General features: G+C 44.7%; 2 protein-coding genes across 3 annotated transcripts in view; one reads left to right on the top strand and one right to left on the bottom strand.

Annotated features, from left to right (window-relative positions):
- Positions 1-12,241, top strand: part of LSP1 (lymphocyte specific protein 1) — a 75,973-nt gene extending 63,732 nt beyond the window's left edge. For both annotated transcript variants that reach the window (XM_053394101.1, XM_053394107.1), the window contains exons 10-11: positions 69-192; positions 11,203-12,241. In XM_053394101.1, coding sequence (XP_053250076.1) covers positions 69-167 — 99 coding nt within the window. In that variant the 3' untranslated portion in view covers positions 168-192; positions 11,203-12,241. The remainder of the gene's footprint in view (positions 1-68; positions 193-11,202) is intronic.
- Positions 4,346-25,245, bottom strand: PRR33 (proline rich 33). Its single transcript, XM_053394090.1, has 2 exons — positions 24,973-25,245; positions 4,346-6,326 (listed from the first exon to the last, which is right to left on the bottom strand). The coding sequence occupies exon 2, from the start codon at positions 6,315-6,317 to the stop codon at positions 4,731-4,733; it is 1,587 nt and encodes a 528-aa protein (XP_053250065.1). The 5' UTR covers positions 6,318-6,326; positions 24,973-25,245; the 3' UTR covers positions 4,346-4,730.
- Between the last annotated feature and the right edge of the window lie 542 nt (positions 25,246-25,787).

Raw genomic sequence — 25,787 nt, 5'->3', positions numbered from 1 at the left:
GTGGTGTGGGAAGAAGAGTAAGTACTTTAGCCTCTGAAGCTTCTTCTGTTTCCTCCCCTCACGTTTAGCTTCCCCAGAAGCTTCCTGGCAAGAAGTACAAGTACGTGGCAACAGGGCACGGCCAATACAAAAAGGTCTTGATAGAAGATGGGGCAAGCGAAAAATAGCCTGCTTTGGCACCAAAACACACAGGTAGGTACAATGGGCCACGCAACAGATTAACCACTAGTGATTTTTTCCTCAGTGCTTGAAAGCATGCAATACTTTAGTAATCTTCACATAATTTACCGTTGCCATATTACAGGTGGCAAGTGAAGCAGAGCAATATGGGTGTGTGTGTAAGTGACCCCTTTGTACTTCAAACTCACTCGCTTTACTGGTTCTCATCCAATCTGAAACTGACTTGTGTACACACAGCTGCTTGTGTACCATTCTTAAGTGACTCTGTCTTGAGCCACAGTGACAATGATCTCTTCTGCATGTAGGGAGAAGGATTTCTCTGGTAGCCGTGGAAAGCCTTATGTCTCTCTGGCAGCAATGCCATGGCATTTATTTCGTCAGGAAAGACAGCACTTACTTTTTTCTCCATAGAAACACTTTATTCAATCTATATATACAAAGGTAATTAAAAAATAAAGCCTTGATTCAGGTAGCTGGGTTTTGCAGGAACTGCATCGAGAAGGTACAGACAATGCAAAGCTGTGAAAGGAAATCTTAAAAAGGTTTCCATCGGAGTCTTATTGAAGGATTGTAGTGTGAACTATAGGCTCAGAAAAAGCCCCACAGAGGCACCATCTTACCAAATTACTTTCCCCCTTCTTACTACATCCTACCTGACACTTCTGTTTCCAAATATGCCTGCTTCCTTTTTACTTAACACTTTTCTGTGTTCCATATTAACACTTTCCTTTTCTGTGTTCCTGATATGCCTACGTACTTTCTTGGTTCAAAATCCCCTTGCATCTAAACTATCATTGGAGAAAGAGCATTTATGAAGACTGACTCAAACTGAACTTTGACTTTCACATCCACTTTTGAAGGGCAGCTGATACCCAAGACAGCTCACAACCTATTTATCGGTTTGTGCATTACCCTTTGTCTTCGCGTGCATTACCCTTTACGTCTGAAAGACCTCATAATTCTCCAAAGCTTGGCTTATTTCCTGGTTCTTTAATGAAGCACACAATGCCTTCTGATCCTTCTCTTTACTCATGCATTAAAGCTCCTTTCCTTAAAGGTGGCTGTAGGGATTTTGGGTCCCACAGCTCAAAATTAAAATGCAGGAAGTTTCCACCTATGAGCCGTATTGTGTTTTAAGAGCAGGATGACTCAATATGAACACTGCTGATGTTAGTGGAGCACACTAACTGGGAAGGAAAACATACCTCTCAGCCAGATGTTGGCTCTGCAACCGGGTGAGGAGGAAAGGGCCCTTCATGCTTGTTGCAGAATCCTTACTCTTAAAGGCTGCTGAAAATAGGAGGGAGGTGACCAGAACATAGCCGGAATCACCAACTTTTGGCAACTGAGGCTTGTCCAAGGATCATTCTCCCTGTGCAAAGGATTGAACTTTACAGCTGTTTTTGCCTATGGCAGGGGAGAATTAAGCTAGCTAACCATTTGTTCTTAAAAAAAGAAAAGAAAAAGAAAAAGGCAAGTGCCCTTGTTCCATCACTAGTGCCATATCTTATTCACCATCCTTTTTACTCTTGGCAACATTCCCTATTGGCAACTCTTGGGCAGGCAAAGTAGAAGTGCATTTCAATCCTACTAAGAAAGACCTATTGAATCTTCCCTAAGAAGAGATTCCAGAACTTCTGCTTGTCACCAGAGCTATCTTTCAAAGCCTTAACTGCATATGGTGCTCAGCAATATATAAACTGTATCCAACACTTTTTATTTTTCAAAATGCAGTCGTGGAGGGGCCCATGCTATTTTGGGGTTGAAAATTCTCCTGTCTCCTAATCTACTTTTTGATTTACAGGGGGAAAGATATGGGTGCCTATATCTATTGTGGGGCAAAGGTGGTATAAGCGGAAATAATTAAGAAGCCGCCTCCTTCCTCCTCCTTGTCTTCTGGCTTTAGATTGCAGCTTCTGTGGTGGCATTAAAAAAAATGTGTTGGGGACAAGTTACACATGACTGGACTTAAATGTTTTGGCTTTTGTTTGCTGCCACTGAAAAGCAGAACATTAAATGACTGCACTCTTTATCATAAAGCACAAGAAACTGTAGAGGAGCTGCAGAATATTAGAAATCACTATTCACTTCACACTTCTCAGAACCATTAGTGCAAAAATAAAAGCTTAAGGATGCAACTGTGTGGCTATAAAATGGCAATAAAACTCAACACCTCATCTTTTAGGCAACCATCCTAGCAAACCTGAGCTTGGAGCACCCCTGGAAGGAGCTGGGCCTTATAGTTCCCTTTACACTTAGGAGAATTCAGGCAGCTGACTCCTTTGAGCTCTCTTGCAAATTCCATCTGAAATGCTTAAATGGTTACACTTGCACTGGGAAGAACACACTCCTTAGCCATAGTGTCTGCATTGGTGATGCTGCTGTGGTAAGTTTGCGATTTGCTGTGGCAGCAATGCCTCAACTGAATGGCAGTATTAAGCAGTGTGATGGGTCCTTCTGGAAATTATGGGGAATTTGTTTTGCATGGTACAAATGTGGGGGTGGGTAGAATATGACCCCCCCAAAAGCTCTGAGGCTGCAGCACAAGGTCATCCCAAAACAGATTGCCCCAAGTATTCTGCTAGAACTGCTTTAAAATAGCGGACAAAAGCTCTAAAGCTAGTATAGGAACTGCAAAAAAGAAGTATGAGTGAGGGCAAGGAACAGCAATCTGTGCTCCTGATGATGCTCTCAGTCCAAAGGGCCACATTAGCATCCTAGTGTCCAGAACTGACTCTGAATCATTCCCTGCTAAAATGCTGGGGTTAAGCAAACAAAACTCCAAACCAATAACTATGTATACTCTTTCGAGCAGATACTGCATTAAGCAACTCACTTGATTCTCAGTGCAAACAATCCACTCCTGATCCATGATTGTGTGCTCATGTGAGGAAATCAGAGTGTGAATTGGGTGCTACATGGATCCTAAAGTAGTTGGAACAAAGTGTCATGCACCCCAGTGGTAGAAATTGCTGTATACCTTTTCCACGTGTGTAGACATATGATAAAGGACAGTTTGGCTGTACTTTGGGGTAGAGGAACGTGGCTGCGAATTGGCCTTAAGCGCGAATCAGCAGCAGTGCACATGGATTGTGGAGGACTTCAGCCCACCACCTTCTCAAGGTTGCTTTCAGTACTTGCATCCTGCAAATACTGTATCTGTAGCAAAAGTGACCAGGAGTGCCATTAATGCCAGGGTGGGCATGCTTGGTTGTAGTCATGTATGAGTTGCATGAATCCCTGGCTGATTTTTGTGCTGCATCTATAGCCATATTCTCTTGGTAAATAAGTAAATGCAAAAGTGGAAGCAGCCCTAGAGTGAGCTGGTTAAGATCTATTGGAGGAAGATGTACAAAGCTAAAGTCCTTTTGTGCCCTTGCACAGTGGGCTTACTGCTAGCTTAGTAGTGCTGTCCTGGAAATAAATCATGGAAGTTGGCAGCCAATGCACTTTTACTTGCCTGGCTGCCCAGGTATAAAAACAATACCTTTTGTCACAAATCTCCCTAACCTGGTTATCTCAAGGCAATGAGAAAACTGTGAGTGACCTTTTGCAAGCTAGGCTCAGTATGACAAATGATGCCAGAGTATTTTTTATTATTTATTCCTGTAGTATGTAACATATTTTGTCTCATACTGTGCCACTTCCTAGTGGACAAGGATCTTGACATGGTCATCTTATGTCTCAGCTAACACCACAAATGGATCTATTGCAATGTATTTTGCATGGCCTCACCCTTGAAGAGTGTGTAGAACCTGCAGCTGCTGTGGAATGCCTCTGCCCACTTCTGGGACTCAGGGAAGATATTACAGACCAGTTCTGGTGGGATCTACACCGCTTGCCAGTGTGAATGCAACTCATTGTGCTGGTTCTGACCTGGGAACCTCTGAATGTCTTGGATCCTTGGGTGCCTTAAGGAGACCCTGTTTATATGAACTTGCCAGTGCCATTAGGAGGCTGTTGAGATCAGTGTTTGAGAGGCTGAATCTATAAATGGGCAAAGCAAAGCAGAGCACAATTCCAGGTGATGGAATTATGAAATGCAGTCTCTGAGGAGGGCTGCCAGGCAACCTCATTCTGTGTATCAGTCCTTTGTAATCTCCAGGACTTTGGGCTCTGAATCTATTTGGACTCCTTGTGATGGTTTGAAGCTGTGGTTTGAGTGGCCTAAAGACTATATGGCAGCCTTAAACGCACATTGCTGAGTGCTGCCTTGTTATTAAGAAATGTTATACAGTTGATTCAACTGTATAAAACTGCCTTTGAGAGCCTTTAAAACTATTGGTCTTTGCTTTTGATTTGCTGTTCGACTTGAAACTGAATGCATTATGAAAATAAGACTTGAGGGGAAAGAGGTGTTCACCTCATGTTCCTTTCTCACTTACTTATGGTCACTACATGCAGGTACACAAACAGCAACCCTGTGACAGATTTTATTAATTTTCCTATTGCGCGATTCCTCCTTTTGGCAAACTCGTGTATTTATTTCAGCTCCTCCCAGCTCAGGATGTATCCTCCAAAAGAAGCCTTTCAGGGGAATGCAGATTCATTCATTGCTTCCCTTCAAGTTGCCACCCCGATGCAGCCCTGTTGAAACTCATCAGGGCTTCGGGCGGCTGGGCTTGGATTCGACGCACCTCAAATAGGGTAGTGATCTTTGTCATGGGTTTGGAAGCCAGCTCTTTCAGCTTCCGGGCGTCAAAGCGCGGCCTGTGGAGGAGAAGGGGCAGACGCCGCCGGAACGAGAATGTTCCTTCTTTCCTGACTTCCTTTTCCTCTGCTGCCTGCTTTTTCTCTTTGCTGACTGTCATCTGATACAAGATGGCATCCCACATCTTGACAGCTCTGGACTTGGTTCCTCTCTGACCAGGGCCCTCTTGAGAGGCTTCTGTTGCCTTCTTTTCTCCCACCTGCTCAGGCTTGGCTGGCTCGGCCTCTGAGACCGGAAACTGGGGCTCTTCCGACTCCACGACCAGGTGCTTTTTAAGGCGAGACCAGCCACTAAGTTTGCTTCTGGGAGGGACTGGTGGCTTAGGCTTTGGTAGGGGGCCTGCAGTGCTTGGAGAAACCGCAGGTGCCTGTGGCAATACAGTCTGCTTGTCAGCCCTGTTTTCTGGTGAGAGAGCAGGGGTGCCAACAGCTGGTGGAGCAGATGTAACTACCTCTGGCATGGTGGGCTTCTGAGGGGCGCTGGGACTTGGCTGCCTCTGGGCCTCGCCGTGTGGTTCAAGGCCTCTGTTGCTTCCTGGAGTCACAGGCCTTGGGAACTGAGGAGTTGGGGATGTGACCACTATGTGCTGTCTGGGGACATGCAGTATTGCAGTTTTCACTGTCCTGATGGGAGGCTCAGGGACTGGAGTCATCTCTAGTCTAGGACTAATTGGCCTGGTTTGGCTTGCAAAGGGCATGGCTGGCACCTGGCTTGGTGGCGGATGTGAGTGATTTGTCTGCAAATGGGTAGGTGTGGTGGGCCTCTTGGGAGACCCTGCTGACTGTTCCAACACGGGGGTCTTCGCCTGCGGTGCCTGCATGCTGTGAATGTAGGCGTGTGTTTCGGTAACATGGGTGACTGCCGCTGGGGTCTCTACCACCACAGGTGTGGGGGAAACGGGGTGCTCGGGGAAAATGAACACAGAATGTGTGGCGCTCGAAGAGGGCAAGTGTGTGTGTGTGTCTCCTCTGGGTTGCCACAAAGGCTCAGGGGTGCTCTGTCTGTGAAATGGCGATGGGGAGGGCGAGATGGCGAGTTTGAGATGCTCCGAAATGCTCCTCTGCTCTGCAGCGGTGAACGTGAAAGGTTTTCCTTTAGGGAAGGGAGACGAGACGTGGTGGGTGACAGGCTTGATGGAAAAGCGGGGCGGGAGGTTGATGGTGATGTGCGCTGTGGTTTCTGTAGGCTTCCGTGGGGAAGAGCGGTCATTGTGCTCCAAGTCTGGGCTGGCTTCACTCACAGGGGAGAGGCTGGTCCGGAATGATGCGGCTTGCTGTGCTGATAACGTTGCTTTCTTCTTGGCTGCTTTTTTCAAGAGTCTCTGTAATTTAAGATTGTCCATTCCAGGCTTTGGTAGAATAGGAGGGGGTGGAGCCTGTGAGTGTAGGGAGGCTGGCTCGTGGGGTGGTGTCACAGTTATCAGCATCTTGACCCCCTGAAACAAAAAGTATTTTTCAGTTGATAATATAAACTTCATGACTGTTCGTTATGATTTTACTCCATAAATGTGCAAATGAGTCTTTACTAATGTATGTAGGGAAGACCAAAACATATTCATTAGCCAAGTACTTAAGACTACCAACGGTTTAACAATCCTGAAGAAACTGGGCGAAAACAATTCTGCTCCACCTATTCCTGCTTTGGATAATTAAACTGGAACAATGTGGAGACTGGGTCATGTTTTATCACACCAGTGAGCCATCCTAGATCAAACACCCCAGCTAGAACTTCCAAACTGATTCATGACACCTGAGAGAACTTGGTTCACACCAACCATCAACTGAGGTGATGTATGTACAAGGCAGGTCTTAAGATCTTGTCCATTAAGTATTTATATGGATTTCAACAATCTCCTTGATCCCTTTTACTTGTTAGCTTGTGTGAAGGAGGTCTGCATGCAGAAAGGGGTCATGCTGCTGACCCCATTCCTGAGGTCCTGCACCTTCCTTGTCCTGATCTTTTTAATTCTTTTAAGCCATCCTCCCACTTTATATTTGAATGGGGCAGATTTGGGTCAAAAGATGCTGGCTTGCTACTGTCTTATATAGCCTTTATTCAATCTATGATAACAACATTGATTCCTGATGTGATCCTTTGCATGCTGGCTCCCCCAATTTTGCTATGCTATGAACAGAGAGTCAGCTAAAGGTGAGCTGTGCAACATGAGAGCTTAAGAAAGCTGATGTACAAGCTGCAGGTTCCAGCAATAGATGGTGTTGAGTATCACTCGTAAAAGTTCACTGGGGCTATCGGGTCCTCCGTGCTTCTCCTTGGTGATTTGTGTGCTTATTTCAGCTGCTGTGGTGTGCTAGCCAAAACACATTGCTCAGCTGATAGCAGGTCCTCTGGGAGCTGGAAAGCATCTACCGAGATGGAAAAGCCCTCTTTGCTTATCCTGAGCCTTTGATATGGAGAACAGATGTTTCCACTTCAGGGTACACAAGTGGCTCAAGCAGCATTTTGCCTAGGTTGCAGTTTGTCTTTCAGCACAAGCTAATTTCTCCTCTGGAAGGCTGACTTTTTTTCCTCTTACCAAAGGGGCCTAGAAAATGCTGTCTGCAGAACCGTGTCTCCAAGTGTCATTTTAAGGGTGATTTGCACTTGGAATCTAGGGACTAGGAGCTCACTGAAAACATAGCTCTGGTGAATACTTGTATAGCAAACTACCAGTTGGTGGAGCTCACCTTTAACCCAAATGGCAGCACAATATATTTATATTGCACAAATTGCCACATACGTGCATAGGTCTGAAACTCCCAAATGCGGATTTTGGGTTTTCTCGTGGGTTAACATGTTTACCCATAGTTTTTTCTTTTTAAAAAGTAGTTCTTGCATGTTTGAGGAGTGTGAATTGCTGCTTCTGTAACACTCAAAGAGGTATGTGCCTGCATCAATCACCCTGTAACACTCAAAGAGGGCCTGCATCAATCACCCTGAAGGAGAGGCATGAGCTCCCTTTTTCAAATACTCCCTGGTGAAAACAGAAACCATGGTTGATTTGTGCTTCCTCTTTCTCAGGATGCTCAAAATCTTAATCCATCCAAATCCACAAGAAGCAATAAAATGTAGATCCCGTTAATCTCTTCTGACCATGATATGGAACAGGAGGAAGCATAGCGTGTTATGCTAGAGCAGACATGGGCAGACTTCAGGCCTGTGGGATCTGCTTGTGGGTTGTTTTTTCCTAGGACCTCCCCTCCTCCCCAATGCCCCCCCCCCACAAAATTGTAGTTTGGGAGCAATGACAATTGCCTACTGCAATTCAAATACACACTCTTGAACCAAATAGACTGCCAAAGAGGGCAAATGGTCAGAATGGCGCAATCATGATAGACCTCTCCAACTCTGCCTTCTCACCACTTAGATATTGCCTGCTGATATACAGAGAATCTCAGTGGACAAAACAGACAGAGACTAAGCCTCTGAGATTCATCCAACTAGGTCTCTGTAACACAAATCAGGTCAGCATCCTCATCCAGGATCAAGTCCTGGATAACTTATTTTGTCACGCACCTACCTGGATTTTTAAAGATTGAGAAGGGACAACTGTTGGACTGTAGGCCCATTTTGGTATATTAATAGGTAGCTGCATATACACCAAATGCTATCTCCAAAAATAATTTAAAAGGATGTGAGGTCACCTTTAAATGCTTTTCTTGCTTCTTACAAGTCAGTAATAACATAGGAAGTTGGCTTCTCTTCACCTTTATTCCAAATAATAATCCTTACCAGTGCTTTTTTTTCTAGAAAAATGTTTAGGGGTACTGTCATTTTCCTACTCATATTGAAATACTGCCCCTCAATGAGGCCAAACAAAATGTTTAGGGGTATGCGTGTACCCCCTGCGTTCCCTCAGAAAAAAAGCACTGATCCTTACACCTGCCAACAGGAAGCAAAAACTGGTGGAATGTATCTGCAGGAGAGTTTTTTCAAGGGCACCAATATTTAAAACCTTGGCTGTTCTTCCCCACTCCCTAAGCATGGTGGTTTTATTTGTATCCTGATATCTTCCAATCTATAAAATCCTTATTGTGATTGCTCTGAGAATGTGTTTACATTTTCCACGTCTAACCATGCCAAAACCTTTTCCAGCTCCAAATTTTTGCTTAATATCATTTTTCATGTTTGGAGCCAGGGATGGTAGAAGCTCTCGTTAACCTTTCTTTGGGATCATGTGACGTCCTTAGAAATCTGGTGTGGCCCACTGCTCTCTCCTTCCCTGCCCCCACCTCAGTTCCTGCTTTGAATTCTTCGCACATGGCTGAACAATAAGTGCAGGGACCCAGTGGCATTTTGTGTGGTCTTACTGAACAGTCATTTTTATAACTGATCGTGACTGTGCAGCTGAGTAACTTTTCAAGGACCTCTGATAGTTTGGGACACTTGCAAGTCGAAACTTAACTAAAGCAAGAGAAGCGTGAAAAGGCCAGGGATTAACAAGCATTTCCTTTAAGATGGTGCCAAATCACTTTGCTTCTTGCGGGACCTCTACTGTTCTCTGGTGTGTCACTTTATATTTAAGCCTTCAATCAACTGTATACCTCTAGCTTCAGCAGAACAGAATAGCTTCCAAGATGGAAAAGTAATTTGCAATCCCCGAGTCGAATATAGAACCAGCTGTTCAGCTTGGAGAGAAGACTGAGATGTGAGGAAACTTGATACTTGTGCCACAGTTGCTGAACTGCTAAGGTAAAACTGTAGTCCCTCTACTTTTGCAAGGGCTATTATTATGCTTGACCAAGTCTTCTTCATTTTCTCTTGGCTCAAAGAAGAATGGCAGAGCCTGACTGACTGGCATGCACTGGTACCAGTATAGCTTGCTGAAAAATGCACATGATCTCTCTCCCAGGCACAAGAGGTTTTAGACCTCGGTTCAAAGTGCTTCATTCTGCATTGCTATTATAGCTACAAAAGAAGGAGGGGAGTGTGCTGGTGTTAATCATCCTATAGTCTAGTAGGGTAGAGAACTTGGTAATAGTGAGCTTCCAGGTGGATGCTGTTTTGGGGTGGCATTCAGCCACACACTGGCAAATTCAAGTTGTGCAATTAAAATTTTGCTGGAACTTTTTGCACAGCAAAGCCATTTCCCCCTAGAACTGGACTTCCTGCAATCAGGAAAGAGTTGGGAAAATGCACTCGAAAGCCTGGAATAACATTTGCTTGACACAACATAGCTAACGTCTCTGCAAACAAACTGTAATGAATGCTCAAAAAACAGGTATTCTGGAAGTAACCTCAGTGCCGTAGTTCCTTTTTATTTTTTTGTTTTGTGCCAGAAGATGTGTGCTTCCTTTCTTAGATGAACCAGTCCTACCTGGTCACTGACGGATGTCTCAACACACACGAAGTCCCCATGCCTACTTGATTACAGAAAACCAATCTCACCAATACTGTTTTGGGCAATGGAAAAGAAGTTAAAATGGGAGACTGTAAAATTGCCTAAACTGGCTGTGAGACTGGACTCCAGCCGTGACTTTGGGACTCTCCAGCAGGGAGACCTTGCTTCAGGCAGGGGCCAGACACTGCTGGCATCTGTGTGGGCAGAAAATAGCTGTTGCGAGGCTCCACCTGTGTGTTGCTTGTGGGTGGTAAGAGGCAAGAATAGACATTGGTAGTAAAGAGCAGGGAGCACCCAGCATGGATTCTCAGACGTGCAAGGGATGACTTGGCTGCACACCATATCCTATCCACAAGCTGCCTCCAGTCCCCCAGGCCAACAAAGTGACGGTGAATTTGCTTTATGCCCTAAAAGCCGGTTTGCTTCCAATGCATCTTGCTTCAGGCTTAACTACGGAAGGTAAAAATAGCTGTGTTGGCTCCACACCTTTGCCTCTTTGCTCCCCCTCACTTGACAATGCATTCTCCAACCATCTATAGGCAATGTGATTGCTCTTTCCTAGTGTGAAGGTTTCTTGGAAGCAAACACCTGATGTTCATTGTCTGCTGTGGCCACATTCTAGGAGTGAGGGCTGCAGGGGCACTGCCCTCTGGGGTCAGGAGGGTGCACATGTGTATTGCTGCAACAAGTGCTTACCTGCTGCATAAACTTCCTTTACTACAGGAGTGAGGGCGGTGAACTGTGGTCCTCTAGATGCTGTCTGACTACAACTCCCATCATCCTTGACCATTGACCATGATGGCTGGGGCTAGGGTTGCCATATTTCAAAGAGAAAAATTCCTGACACCTGCAAGCCTAGCTGGGGAAGATGGTACTTGGGAATCCAACACAGTCATCGGACAGCGGTTCTGGGGACATTTTTCTACCTACAGCTGCATGATGCCATTTTGTGGTTTTTCTTTCTTTTTTACAGGTTGGCTTGCTCCATGATTGATGGACACCTGAGGCAATACTTCTATGCAGTGCTGATGTTCCCCCTGCTAAAAAGGAACTGTGTTCAAAGGATGACTTCACTTCCCAGCTCAAATCCAGCAGCCTGCTTCAAAACCCAGCTACTGATTTCTTCACAAATGGGAGCTTCTCTCCAAGTTTGACTTCATTTAAACTTGGACACAGCATCAACTCAAGTGGCAATAATCTAGTTGTTTTTTAAAAGCTATCTCTAGATCGGCTTTTCATTCTTTTTTTTGGAAAATTAGCTTGCGTGCTGTTCTGTACCCTAATTTCTTAATTTAGTAAAAAGAGAGGTTTGCCTACTTCTCCTGGCCAAGCCTAGGGCCTATCTTAATAACCAAGGAGGAACGTTTAATTTTCCTTAACTACTTTTGAGTTGTGAGCAAGAAAGTGAAAGCAGTGAGAAAACTTAGGAGTTTATGGCTGAATCTAAGGATCTTTCTATCACCTAAGCCTTCAAAATGACAAGGCATACCAGTGTCTCACCTCTTGACTAACATGGATGCTTTTGATGATACAGGATGCAATCTTGAGCATGAATTGGTGCCCAGTGCACCTAGGAGGCCTCTTCCCCCTCACACCTCAACCATTCCTGCCTTGAAGGGAGCATGGTGGTGGTTCTGGCAAAGTTACCAGATTGGTGTATCGGTTGGGATGAAGGCCAGCTCCCAGAAGACAGCCAAATGGGTTCTCAGAGGGCCCATGGCTGCTAATACTTTGCAAGGAGTGCCTGACTTGGTGCAAAGAGTGCCACACCTTGCAGTATAAATGCATCTCTTAGCTTGCCAACTTCAAACACTTTTTGCCTCTCCCTCATTATACAAAAAAAGGGGGAGGGCACAATATCCTGCTTCTAGCCTCCCAAGACTAGCAACTCAAGGGCTTAGACAATGTTATACATATCCCCACCCCACCTCCTCTGTTGCTTCTACCTGGTACCATTCTGTGTGACCTGGACTTGTTTTTGTAAGCCTTTAATAAAAATTCTGAGAAACAAAGGTTTGGCTCTTGTAGTGTCACTTAGCCATAAAGCCTTCGGCTCTGTTTGTCTAAACTGGAAGTGACACTAAGCAAGAACTTTTAACAACAGTATTCTCCAAATTGCTAGAGAGCAGAGTGGGAGCAAGAAAAGACGGTGCACCATGAGGATAATGAATTTTTGCAGCCCTTTCAACTATAGAAGGGTTCATGAGGTGATGCAGCCTCATGTCTGGCAGGTGTGCCCCCATCTATGTGCGTGGCAGGCATGAGAAGGGCTTGACTTGCAGTGAAGGCTGGTGCCCACTAGGGCCCGTAGGTTAGAATATGGGGAGGTCAACAGTAGATGGACCTAGAGCCAATGATGGACCCTGTGGTGGACCCAATGGTGAAGAACAACAGTAGGTGAACCCAGATGGATTGGCATAGCTAACTGATTATGCTTTGGTCTCATTCCCCTCCCTGCTGAATTCTACAAAGGCAACACTGAGATTAAGGTGGAGGAGGCTGATAGCCAGTGTCACCAACTGGACTGGTGTAAGTAAGTAAGGAGGCAGGCAATGAAGACAGCCTGAGCTTGGTGGGACAGTGGCCCATTTGCTCTAATGCGCCAATCTCCACTATATCTTTGTGCGCCATCATGTTGTGTGGAGCTCCTTGTGCTGCATGGAACAACTCTATGTGCATGGAGCCCTTCTGATGTCCACCAATGTGCAGATGGTCAGGTTAACTCATTAGTGAAGTGGAGGAGGGCAGCTTGACCGCCAGACCCCTTTGAGTTCTGGATTCCTGTATTTCACAGCTGGTTGTGGGCACCAGGCTGGCACCTTCTCTACATTTCTTGCTGCTGTGCATGACTCGGAGCTAGTTTTAAATCAATATAGCTTCGTTAATGTTGCCACATTAAACCTTAACACGTTTATTTGAAGATAAATCCCATTGTTTTATAAACAAAGGATGTCTTACACATTACACAGCAACAAACCCAAGCTTGCCATGGGTGTGGAGTGCGCACATAACTAGAGGCTGCAGCCAACCCTAGCACTGAGTGTATCTGTGTAAAAAATCTCCCACCTGTATTCTGTTCCATTTCATATTTTAGGCGAATGCAAGCTTAAGCATACAACTAAAAAATGGAATGTGTGAAGAAATTGTTTGGTATTTCTAGGACTGCAACAGTCCTAAATATTTAGATTACTGGAGAATGAGACTTGTAGAACTGAAGGCCAAAAGAATATATAAAATGGCAACAGGAAGACTTGATTTAGGGCCAGTATTCTTTGTCCTGTAATGATGTACAATGCTAGTCATGCTTGGAATAGACCTGCTGAAATCAATGTGACATGCCAGAGGTTTAACAGGTTTCAGTGGGTCTACTTTGTATATGAATAACATTGGCTACCACCCACAGTATATTTTAGGTGATTATTTCATGGGCAGTATTCAACTGGGATGCGGATGGTGCTGTGGTCTAAACCACAGAGCCTAGGACTTGCTGATCAGAAGGTCGGCGGTTCGGATCCCTGCAACGGGGTGAGCTCCCGTTGCTTGGTCCCAGCTCCTGCCCACCTAGCAGTTCAAAAGCACGTCAAAGTGCAAGTAGATAAATAGGTACCGCTCTGGCGCGAAGGTAAATGGCGTTTCTGTGCGCTGCTCTGATTTGCCAGAAGTGGCTTAGTCATGCTGGCCACATGACCCGGAAGCTGTACGCTGGCTCCCTTGGCCAATAAAGCGAGATGAGCGCCGCAACCCAAGAGTTGGTCATGACTGGACGTAATGGTCAGGGGTCCCTTTACCTTTACCTTTATTCAACTGACTTCTACTTAGAGTAGGCACCTTGAAATTAATAAAGTTAGAGTTATTAATTTCAGTGGGCCTGCTCTGAATGAAACTTAGTTGACTGCTGTCCAATGTATGTGATATATTGCTTAGGGATGGATTCAGCTAATGAGTCCTGCTGGTGGAAGCTTGTGTGAGGACTTCCACTAGCACAATGGGGCTTCCACCTCACCTCCCTCTGGGCTCTGGCAGGACTGGGAGAGCCCCCAGAACAGCTTGCAGGGGGAGGAGAGGGTGGATTGTTCTGTCTGGCAAGCAGCAATGCTTGCGCTGAGGGAATGATCGCCATAGCGCTACGTTAAATTCCTTCCTTGGTGTGGATTTTCAGCACTCCATTAACATCAGCGTCTTAAACCTGAAACCTCTCTTCCAATTCCAGAATTTTACTGACTTAATTTCTCAGCTATGCAACAAACAGTGTCTAACTGTAAAACTATTCCTCTCATTAAAATTCTGCCTGCTGAAGTAAACGGATGAGATTTTCCTCTCTCCCTCCATAATTCATAGGCAATAAACGTTTTGTGGGTTTCTCCAATCCTAGAAAATATTCAAACATATCAGTGATGATCCCAGGAGAAAAACTGGCCAATTAACAGGACAGCAATATCTCTCTCATCCCACTGATGATCTGTCCCTCTGTAAGTGCCTCAATTGGGAGCTCCAGATGATCAAAGACTCCACATTTTAAGAAACTGAATGAGATAAGTCATTAAATCTGTTTCACGTTTGGATATCCTGAGTGGTTTTCTAATGCATCTGGACAAAATAGCCTGATTTGCATATCCTGGCAAGCTGCCTTATGGCTGACTTGGGACTGTGTGAATGTGTGGGCTCCTGGGTGCTTTGCTCTTCTCTCCTCTTTTAAAATTCCACACAGAGCAAAGTCAAGGTGTTGCCTGAACCTTGGCTCATAGTTGAACACACTTCTTCCTACCTGTGAATTGTAACCAAGGTCTGTTCTTGGCTATAGCTCATGGGCCATGAGAAAGAGTGTTTAATCATGAGTCTATGAGTTCAGAAAATGTGCTAAACTAAACCTTGGTTTGGTCTATCCACACTTATGGCAACAAATGGCAATTTGGGGTTTTCATGCATTGCCGTTAGCTCTGATTCAGTGGTAAAGAATGGGCTTTCATGGGGAAAGCCCTGGAGCAAAAAAGAGAATGCTTTGACATGGAGATTTAAAGCTCAGACTATGCCTGAAAAGCGTGAAGGAAAGGTAAGAGTCCTTACTGGGTGGAACACTGGCCCAGGCTACAACGACAGTTTAAAACTCACTAATACGTCATGGGTGACATGGGTGGCGCTGTGGGTTAAACCACAGAGCCTAGGACTTGCTGATCAGAAGGTCGGCGGTTCGAATCCCTGCAACAGGTTGAGTTCCCATTGCTCAGTCCCTGCTCCTGCCAACCTAGCAGTTCGAAAGCACGTCAAAGTGCAAGTAGATAAATAGGTACCGCTCCGGCGGGAAGGTAAATGGCATTTCTGTGTGCTGCTCTGGTTCGCCAGAAGCAGCTTAGTCATGCTGGCCACATGACCTGGAAGCTGTCTGTGGAAAATGCCAGCTCCCTCGCCAGAGTTGGCCACAACTGGACCTAATGGTCAAGGGGTCCCTTTACCTTTTTAATACTTCACTTCTATTCACATGGCTGCTTAACAGCGGGTTCCATTACTGATATGGCATTTGCTTTCTCCCATGCTAGGAAGAAAACTGGCAGCTGCCCTCCATGCCAGAGGTTCTCAAACACTGGTTTTCAGAAAGCTGGTAGAACAGGAGACAATATCTGTACTGGCTCAGTGCTTCATTTCTGTCTTCCAGACCCCACCCCCTCTCCCTGCAAAAAGGATTGCTTTTCCCAGGGCTGGATTTATAAAAACAGGCCAACAGATCAGGTCTAGGGCTCATGATTTTCACAATATGGTGCTTGTGTAGTCTATTATGTTTTCCTAGAAATTGATCAACTAAAGGGACACACACACACACACACACAAAGAGAGAGAGAGAGAGAGAGAGAGAGAGAGAGAGAGAGAGATATTCATGTGTGTCCCATTAGGCTGAGCCCAGGAATACACATCAATTAACATACAAGAATAATACAATAAAGCAGCTGCAATACATTTTTAACTGCCTATGAATTGCTCTTAGGTACACTGATAGGAATATGCAGGCAATTTATTTTTCAAAAAAGTTTTTTTTAAAAAAATCAATGTTCATACTTCTAAACAAAAGGATTTAGCAGAAGACAAAAAGTACAAAGGAATCATGCTCCACTGTGCAAACATGAAAGGCTCTAATCCTGGGGAGGGGAACCTCTGGCCTTCCACATGTTAATGAACTATGACACTCATCAGCCCCAGCAAGCAGAGTTCAGTAACATCGAGGGGGGGGAGGTCAAAGGTTCCTCGCCCCTGCTCTGTTCTGGTGTTGGAGCACAACACCACAAGAAGGGCACCCACAGATGACCTCAGTGATCAGGCAGGTATATAGGGAATAAGATGATCCCTTTGATATCCTGGTCCCAAGTTGTTTAGGACCGGACACCCCTCAACTACTACAACAACCCAAGATTAAGCCAACAAATGAAAGGAACTTCAAGCCACCACCTCAGTCTTCCAACAATTTATGGACAGCCCTCTGCCTCTCCTCCAACTTCCTTTGCCCCTCACCCTGGCAGTTTTCCTCCCCGCCACCTGCAACATGGGAGACAAACCACCTGGGACTCAGCTATACAGCTGCAAATAAAACATTTTAAGTGTCTTTAAGCGCAATATACACTGTGACACTAGATGGCAATGGTGAGTCTTATGGAAAATTCAATGTATTTTTTAAAACACCCTTTAAAAAGCATTTTCGGAACCTTTTTTTAATGTGTGTGTAGATTCCACCCTGGTTGCACACTGTCTCTCCATGCAAATCTCTCTCTCTCTGTGTGTGTGTCAGGATGCTGTTTCCCTGCTTCTGCTTCTCCATCCCTCCCCTCTCCTTCCAAGGTCTTCAGAGATTCGGAGTAGGGAAATAAAGACTTCCTTAGTTAAGCTTCTTAACCTCAAAAGGCTGTGTCAATGGCAAGACTTTTGTGGCCTACAGAAAGTGACAGCAGATTGATAAAAATAAGTCACATTGAAGTTCAGCCCAGTAACATTAGGTGTGAAACAGCGCCCCCATCTTCCTTACGCTTTAAAGGCCAGGCAGGTGACAGTGGAAAACAAAGGAACAGAACAGCTGCAAATTTGCTTAGTGGTAGCTGGGGAAACTGAATGCCATAATCCTGTTGGCCAAAAGGGGCACATTCAGTTTCTCTATAGGACCAATATTTGAAGTACATTTTCATGTAAACTATGGAATAGTGAGAGCTAATATGCTTTGTTTTTCGGTATTTACTGAGTAACTGTTTGCAACACTGAACTCTGATATTGAGGAGATTACTTGCTATTTCTAGGAGGGAAAAAGATCCAGGTGACTGGCACTTCTATAAAAACCCATCTCCATGAACACATGGAAAGTTCCATGACCTAATTATAGCATGGAGATAGTATTTGGGAATTCAGGTTGCTTCGACAGTACAGCTCTTTAGTGCTGCTGAAGTAGTGTTTTTCGAAAACGAGCTAGAAGTGGAATTAAAATGGTGATTCCGTACCATTAATGGTGCTATATTATCCAGCAACGCCACCCTCATGGCCAAGAAATTTCCATAATGCTTATGCAGCTGTAAGTCCCAGGCAGTGAAAATCCCCTGCAATGTTAATTAGCAGCTTCCTCCTTGCAGCTTCTATCCCTTTTTGCCGCCCGTTGAGGGTTCAGCAGCTCTACTGAGGGATAGCCTCTTAACTGCACCTCAGATGAGAGGAAGCCCTGAGTGTGCCCCCTCCAGTTGCTCAAAGTTTCACCTTACTAATTTCAGCCTTGCTTGGCTGGTAACAGGGAAAAGGAGGAAATAGGAGAGAGGCTCGTATCCCCACTGTATTGCAAGTTCCTTGTCACCAAGGTCTGCTGATAGGGGTGAGCCTGGCTGGTCCCTTCCAGTTTTCAGGCAGGAAAGGAAGTTCAGTTATGTTTCTGCAAGACTCATAAAGTTGCATTCTTGTTCTAAGTTCTTATGGTGGCAACGTCTACCATACAATGAATGAGATAGGAAAAACCGGAAGCTGCTGAAATGGGTGTACGCTGCACACACTGACCCATGTGTTTATGAGTAGGTTGCACCTGTGGTCCAGATCCTATCACCCATGGTGAAAGGGGGGATTTCATTTCCCATAAGCCTGCATCCTTTGCATCTCCTATTGAGCATTATGAGAACTAAAAAAGAGAGGGCAGCAGTTTGGAGAGCTGCATTGATGCTTGCCAGGAACAGTGCAGATAAATTTCCAATGTGTTCCAGAAAGGATCCTTGAAGATTTACATGGCAAGAAGTTTTGGCCTCTTCTGACCTAGTCTGAGTGCCATCAACCTCCGTATCTTATTACTAGTCCCTTAGCTCTCCTGTCTATCTAGTTATTCTAGAGCATGTGAAATATGGATCTAAAAATAAGGTACAGTTGAGGAATATGACGGCCAATGGTAAGGGAGGATGGTTCCCAGTCTCAGTGATAGGAAGTGACAACAAACATAGAGTTAATGACAATACAGGGCTTGGTAACTGGTGAAGATAAGGCTCAAAAGATGGAAGGAATCATTGAGTTCTTTCCCACAAAATTTAATTTAGTAGAACAGGTTCTGCTGGAATTCCAAAATGAGTTTGGGATTCCAGTTTGGGATTCTAATGATGAATTTATCAGGGATTCCAGTTTGGGATTCTAATGATGAACTTATCAGGGATTCCAGTTTGGGATTCTAATGATGAACTTATCAGAATCCAGTAAGGTCCAGAAGATGGATCCAGATGCTGAAATTGCATCCCCTCTATGACAGTACAATCTAAGATTTTTACATATCAGCAAAGCCTCCCTGCCATTGACAGAACCCAAACGTGTTCCAGCGAACCCCAGCAAACAAAAACACATTTGTTATGGGCAGCCCTTCAAACCTGAAGGTTATAGTTATTTCTAGAATTCACCAGCATCTCTATTAAGGCTCTGAATAATTGGGCTGAGGGTTTGGGTAGAATCATCAGAACACACCTTGAATGATTTTGCATCAGTAAAAGAAATGTCACTAAGTAACAATGCTATCCTAGCCATATCTACTCAGAAGTTCAAGGGGGTTTACTCCCATATAACTGTCTAGGACTTCCACGCAAATGGAAGCCTGTTAATTACACCTATTGCAATCTTGCATCACAGTGAACTCAGACAGAGTTGCTCTTCTGTTTTCCCAAATTACAGTCCTAACTAGTGAAGGTTATTTTTCTAGCAGGTTCTTCTTTGGGGTATGTCTGAAACTACACTCATGTTTCTTCTCACTTCCTTATTCCCTTGCTGCCTTGGAATAAATCCTCACACGATTCTTGTGCTTATGTGCTTCCTCCTACTTGCATTGCAGGTCTCAGAGATACATACACACACCTATTAGACTATTAGATTATGGATTTGCACAACTGCATGTTGATGCTAAAACATCTGATGCAGCGTGTACCAGAAAAGCAGGGAATTTAAAAATGGCATTGCGAAAAAGCCAGATATTCAGATTCTTCTAGCATTTGAAATCATCAAGGTGCACTGATGAAGACAGAGGTGCTTTCAGTGAAATAACATTGGAGGTTCTGAAAGGTCAAACTAGATGTGACATGGGAGATATATAAGGAGAATATTCTGGGGCTGTTATTTTGCTAGAGTTAGAGAAGGGGTGCTCTGGGAGATGGTGTTTAACCTTTTCCCCCTCTTCCATTTCCCCTGACCTAATTCTTTCCTAGTTGCTTTTCAGGAGATGGCAATTTAGATTGCAAGGAAGATAAGGGTTAAAAGGCCACTCTCAGAGCGCTCTTTCCCTGATCTTGAAAGCAGATAAGCTATGTGAGGCTGCTAATGTGTGTGAGTGAGAGAGGACTAGCAGAGCTCAGCCTATCAAGAGCCTAATCATGGATAGTTCATATCACATAAAGGGCTCATCCACACTTATCTTTTGCCCCAGCTTTCTAGGCACAGGTCTGGTCTTTAAAACCACACGTACGAACACTTTTCTTCTTCTTTTTGCCCTGGTGCTTTCCCTGTGGAAACCCACTCTTTAATGCTGAATCAACCCACGCTTGCCAGGGATTGCTGTTTGCTCCAATTCAGCGGTAAAGAACAGGTTTTCACAGGGAAAGTGCTGCTTTAAAGCACAGGCCTGTGCCTAGAAAGACAGCACAAAAGGAAGCCTGGAGGAGCCCCTAGTTTAGTCAGAAAACAAGAGACAGTACAACTGGCAGTGTGCAGAAAAAGCACGTACCAATTCTCAACAAAAAACTTGGAAACAATCTGCAACCACAAATCACACGATCCAGCATGGACACCTTTTCAACAGCACATTTTGGTAAGACAAGTGAAAACAATTCATGTGAACATACATTTGATTAAAATACTATAAGAGTTTAGATGTGCTTATTAAAAAACCAAAACAAGAAAAGTAGCATCCTTCTACCTGTTGCATTGTGGGGGAGCACTGAAATAGCATTCCTCTAGTTGGGCCATCATTACATCACTCTGAGGTAAATACTGTGTCCTTGAAAGTTTCACAATGCATTGGCACCTAGAGACAAAAAGGCCTTTTTTCTCCCATTATGTTCATGACACAACCTTAGCCTATTAAGGATGACTGGTGTGCTCACTTTCTGGTGACCTTGGCGGTAACCGCTTGATGTTGCTGCCAAAACAATGGCTGGCCCTTTGGGAGGCCAGCAGGGGGAAATAGGAATTGCTCTGGATAAGGGAGTAAGTGGGGAAAGAAGCACTTGATCACGCAAGTCCATTCCTCATCCCTCAGCTATACTTCAAAGTGCCCCATCGTTACAGCTGCACTGAGGCATAGTTTCATACTAAAAGGGTTTAGTATATAGAACTTGTGTTTCCCCTTTTATATGCATTTTTGCAAGCACTATTCATAAAAATAGCATTTTAATCCACTTGTGCCCTAAAATATGGTCCTAAGTACACATTTTTGGTTGGAGAATTGCATGCAAAATTCGAGGAAGTGTGAATTTTCAAGGATAGCTGCTTTGGGCTGTGTATATTTTGAAGAAGTGCAAATTAGGTAGGATTGCATTCAAATGCAAACTAAGCAAATTTCTTCCCCATCTCTAGGTGGGAGTTTCGAGTCATAGCAAGGTTTGTAGGTCAGTTGTTGATCTTAACTGAAAATTAAATTGCAAAAAGACAACAACAGCAAAACCAAAATGTGCTGTTGTTGCTACTTCGTAACATGCAAGAAGAATTATAGCTATGTTTTGTCAGCAGGGGTCAAACATATGCTCACGGAAAACATAATTTGTGCACACAGAGCATTGTTATTATTAATTATTATTATTGCTGTGGATGAAATTATTACCTGCCCTTCACCAGCAAATCCCAGGGTGGGTTACAACAATTTAAAATTCAGCATGAAAAACAGTTAAATCAGTTTATGGACACAAGAATAGGGTAAGCCCTGACAGCACTAATTTCAGGTGTCAAAGTCCAAGGTAAAGAGATGGTGCTTTGGTCATGAGTATAAAGGGGAAAGAACTCATTGAAGGTAAAAGGTACGGAGCAGAGAGATGAGCTAGACAAAGCAAAGTGATTCTGAAGCAGAGAGAATGTCTACATCTGCTCCTCAAGAGTGAACAGCTATTAAGATCAAGGAGAAGGACTGTAGTAGCTGTTATGCAGGTTGCTAAAACAAACCCAGAAGGTGCACCTGACCCAGTGATGTTTTATGAATTAGGACAGTGATGCATGCATACAATTCACACGGGTCATGGATCAGGCATCCAGCAGGTGAGCCAGGTACTACAGCTGGTTTTGTGAGGGATCTGAAATGTGCACACCATGAAACATGATAGGAATCTGGCTCGCACTGTTGGTCTTTCTAGCCCAGAGTTGCCTTCTCCAAGTGACAGCAGCTTTTTAGGCAGAGGTCTTTCCTAGCTCTGCTGCCTGAGGTCAGTTACCTGGAAGAGATGGTAGGGATTGAAACAGGACCCCTCTCCATGCAAGCATGTGCTGTGCTGGTAGCTACTGGCTCTTTGCTATGTAGGCGATCCTCCTCCCGGATGAACCTGCTTGGGAATTCAAGTCTGCTGTGCAGTCTCAGGTTCTGTCCAGCCTTCGCCAGTCCGGTGCCCTCCAGATGTTTTGGACTACAATGGGATGAGAGTTGTGGTACAAAACATCTGGAAGGTGTCAGGATGATGAAGGCTTTCATATGTTTATGCAAACTGCTTAGAAATCAAGCAGGTTCGCAGGAGAGCTGCACAGTTGTGCTTCCCAGATTGTGGAACATCTTGCCTAGAAGGGTTTGCCTGTCCCTGTTCACCTTCCAGCAGTCAGCATAGATGAGACTGAGCTGGATGGATTCAGTAAAAGGCAGCTTCTTATCTCCCTGTGTTGGGCCAGTATTAAAAAAGGAAAGAGAATTTCCGGATGCCAAGATCCAAATTTGGGGCAAGTACTCTTTGGTGAGAAAACCCCAGCAAAATGTTTAAAATCACAAGATATGTAGCAAAGCAAAGCATGGAAATAAAAGCCACTATACCTTTAAAAAGGCCCTCCCAAGTTCCAAGACCACATATTTGATAAGTTAAAAATGGTTTACTTACAAACTCTCCAAAGGTCATATTCATGTGCTTTGCCATACAGCATTCAGAAAAAGTTGCACAGGTAGAAAAACTTAACTTAGTTCCTAGATTATTGGTTCCTAGATTATTGCAGCAAACGTTTTTTCAAACTGCTGCTTTGTATTGTTTTACTTTTGGTTTTATTCACCTGGGAGTAAGTCCCATTGCACTCAATAGAGCTTACTTCCAAGTGGACTTGCCTAGGATTGCTCCACAAGGGTCCATGTAAACTAGAGATGGGGAACCAGGTGGCTTCCAGATGTTGTGGGACAACTTCTCACATCACTCCCAACCACTGGCCTTGCTGGCTGGGGTTGATGAGAACAGGAATCCAATAAAATCTGGAAGGTCACAGGTTCCCCATCTTGGAGCTAAACGGAGGTGCAGCATTTTATACAAAACATTTTATATGAGTCTTTTTGTACAGAGTCACTAGATGCAATACTGTGAAAGTGGAAGGATGCACCCCTTTTCTTGCCACAAATGTTCATAGGGCAGGCTTAAACAGTGCTTGGGGTCTAGAGACCCCAATTAAAAATAAATGATTTGGAATTAGGCAGAGGTTGGAAGACAAGAATACAAAACATCAAGCCAACTCTTTGTAAAGCTTGATTATAGAGACCTCAGTGCTGCCTGTGGTTGTTTTGCCATAAACAGAAAATCTGAGCCGAATTAAGACAAACACATGGGAATGGATGGCAGAAAACAAGAGAGGAACGGAATACAATGAAGGAGCACAATGCTCACAAATGGTGTGAGACGCAGAATTTGTACTAAGAAACTAGGCATCAAATAAGAGCTTGTTATGGCAGACAATAAATGTGACAGTCTGCATGGTGCCATAGGACTCTCAGGCTGTGTGTGTATTACTAGTTTAAAACACAGTTAGGTTGGGTTCCCCCCCCTCCATTTGGACCTAAGCTTGTTTGGGGGGAAAGTATCAAGATCAAAAGAAATTACAGAATAGATACAGGATAGCTTATGGGTAGATACTCTGTTATTTGCACATTGCTTCCCAAACCACCACCACCAGCAATGGATACAGGGCAAAAGGGAGTGTGTACACAGCCTTAGGTGTTAATGCTACAAAAGACTCACTGTGCAATCCTATACATGCCAACTTTTGAGCCCCACTGAGTCTATTGGGGCTCGCTCCCAAGTAAGTGGGTATAGAGCTGCAAATCAGCATGTCCAGCAACACAGCAAACTCTCTGGTAATCATCAAAAGAGCCTGAACACCCCAACGAACGGTTTCAGTGATAACCTTCAGCAACAAAAATAAACGCTACTGCAGCAGTAGTATTGCTCGTGATGCAGATCTTTCTGGAGTGAGCTTGCTGGGGTGTGTGTGTGGGGGGGGGGAATGACAAGAAAAACGAGAAAGGTTGCATCTGAAGCCAAACTAACAAATTCATCAAATTTCTCAAGACGCTAATTCATGTGTGCTTGGGAAGGAGGTGACATGATACTTGCAACCTAATTTTAAATATTTTGTCCTTTCTCCATATGCTTCTTTTCTTTTCTTTCTTTCTTTTATTCCAGACTACTGTCCAAATAAGAAACCAGCTGATCTATCTGGAAAGGGGCCTCTCACAGCCAGCTAGCTGGGTGTAAGTTTCTCCTGTACGCATAACTGCCAATGCACAGACCTCATCCCTTGTACTGTACGGTGTTATATCAGCTCCAAAGGCTGCCTGGAGTAGGCAGCGAGTTCGGCGTTGCTGGGGATGCCGTCTCTTTTCCTTTCAAACGCTGCAGGGCGCCTTGTGCAGCTTGCGTTTTTAAAAGCAGTCAACAACAACAACAGCCTTATTCACGTCCTGATTCCTGCCTGACTTTCCATTGCTTTGGAAAGTGACCGTGGTAAACAAAGCAGTTTCTCAAACAAGGGGGTTGGGGGAAAGCGTGGCAAATGCGTTCCTGCATGCAGAGAAATAGACATAATAGCAAAGTGCGTATCTGCACTCGACAGAGCCGTGTTTCAACCCAAATCGAAGCACTAAATCGGTTCTTCAATGCATGCGCCTCCCACCTCCTTTCAAACCCAGAATGTGAAGAAAGATGAAATCTCTAGTATAAGTGAGCAGAATTTGCTCCCTTGGGCGTTCATTCATTCCAAAGGGGAGGGATTCTGCAATAAAGACGAGCAAATCGGGGGAGGGACCGGGGTGGCGGGTGGCTTTTACCTGTTGAATGTTGCTGAATGGTTAAAGGCTGCAGCTTGTTGCTCTCAGCTCCGCGTGTTTAAAAACCGGTCTCTGCATCCTTGCCTGGACTCTTCCCTTCCAAGGGAGGGGGAGAGACTGATGCTCCCTGCCCAAAATAAAACATGCCCCGCTACAGCTCCAGACCTAAAGGTCTCCTCTGCGTCTCAGAGGCTGCTAAAGCACAGGAGCTCTGCTGAGGGGTCTCTGTGTTTGTGTGTGTGTCGACCCCTCTGGATGGCATAGGGTTGCACAGCAAAGTGGTCTATGTTAGAGAAGAGGCGGGGGTGGTGCTGGTGATGGAACAGACAAGGCAACGGAAAAGGCGTTATATACCTTTGCGCGGTGGAAACAGGGTTTGCAACTGAATGGTTGCGCTCTGCCCCCTACTGGCAGAACGGAGCGCTGCGTTCCCGTCCAAAAAACGTCAAGTGCGCCTGCAAAATATTTGGTATGTACTTCTCTTGCTGATCTAAATCAAGGGGCTTCTTCCCTCGCCTCCCCGCCCCTCCTCCCTGAGTCTCGAATTCGTGCTCCAGGCAGAACCCAGATTCTCATATTTAGAGAAATAAATGCATTATTTGTTTGAGACCCTCCCAAGACTGTCCTTTAAAATTCTACTTCTTGCAACCAAGGAAGCGTGAAATGCTTGTCAAGAAGTCATTTCCCATCCTGCATTTACAGCACTTTGTGCTAACCACGGTTACTGCACACCTCTTAATATCAGAGGGCTTGCATATTTTAAAGAAGTGTCCCTTCTTCCAAGGAGTCCAAGGGTAACACGAGAATATTCATGC

The sequence above is a fragment of the Podarcis raffonei genome, chromosome 1 (genome assembly GCF_027172205.1).
Source record: "Podarcis raffonei isolate rPodRaf1 chromosome 1, rPodRaf1.pri, whole genome shotgun sequence".
Taxonomy (NCBI): Eukaryota; Metazoa; Chordata; class Lepidosauria; order Squamata; family Lacertidae; genus Podarcis; species Podarcis raffonei.
Note: the sequence above shows the minus strand (reverse complement) of the source record. Positions and strands in the feature narration are given on the sequence as shown.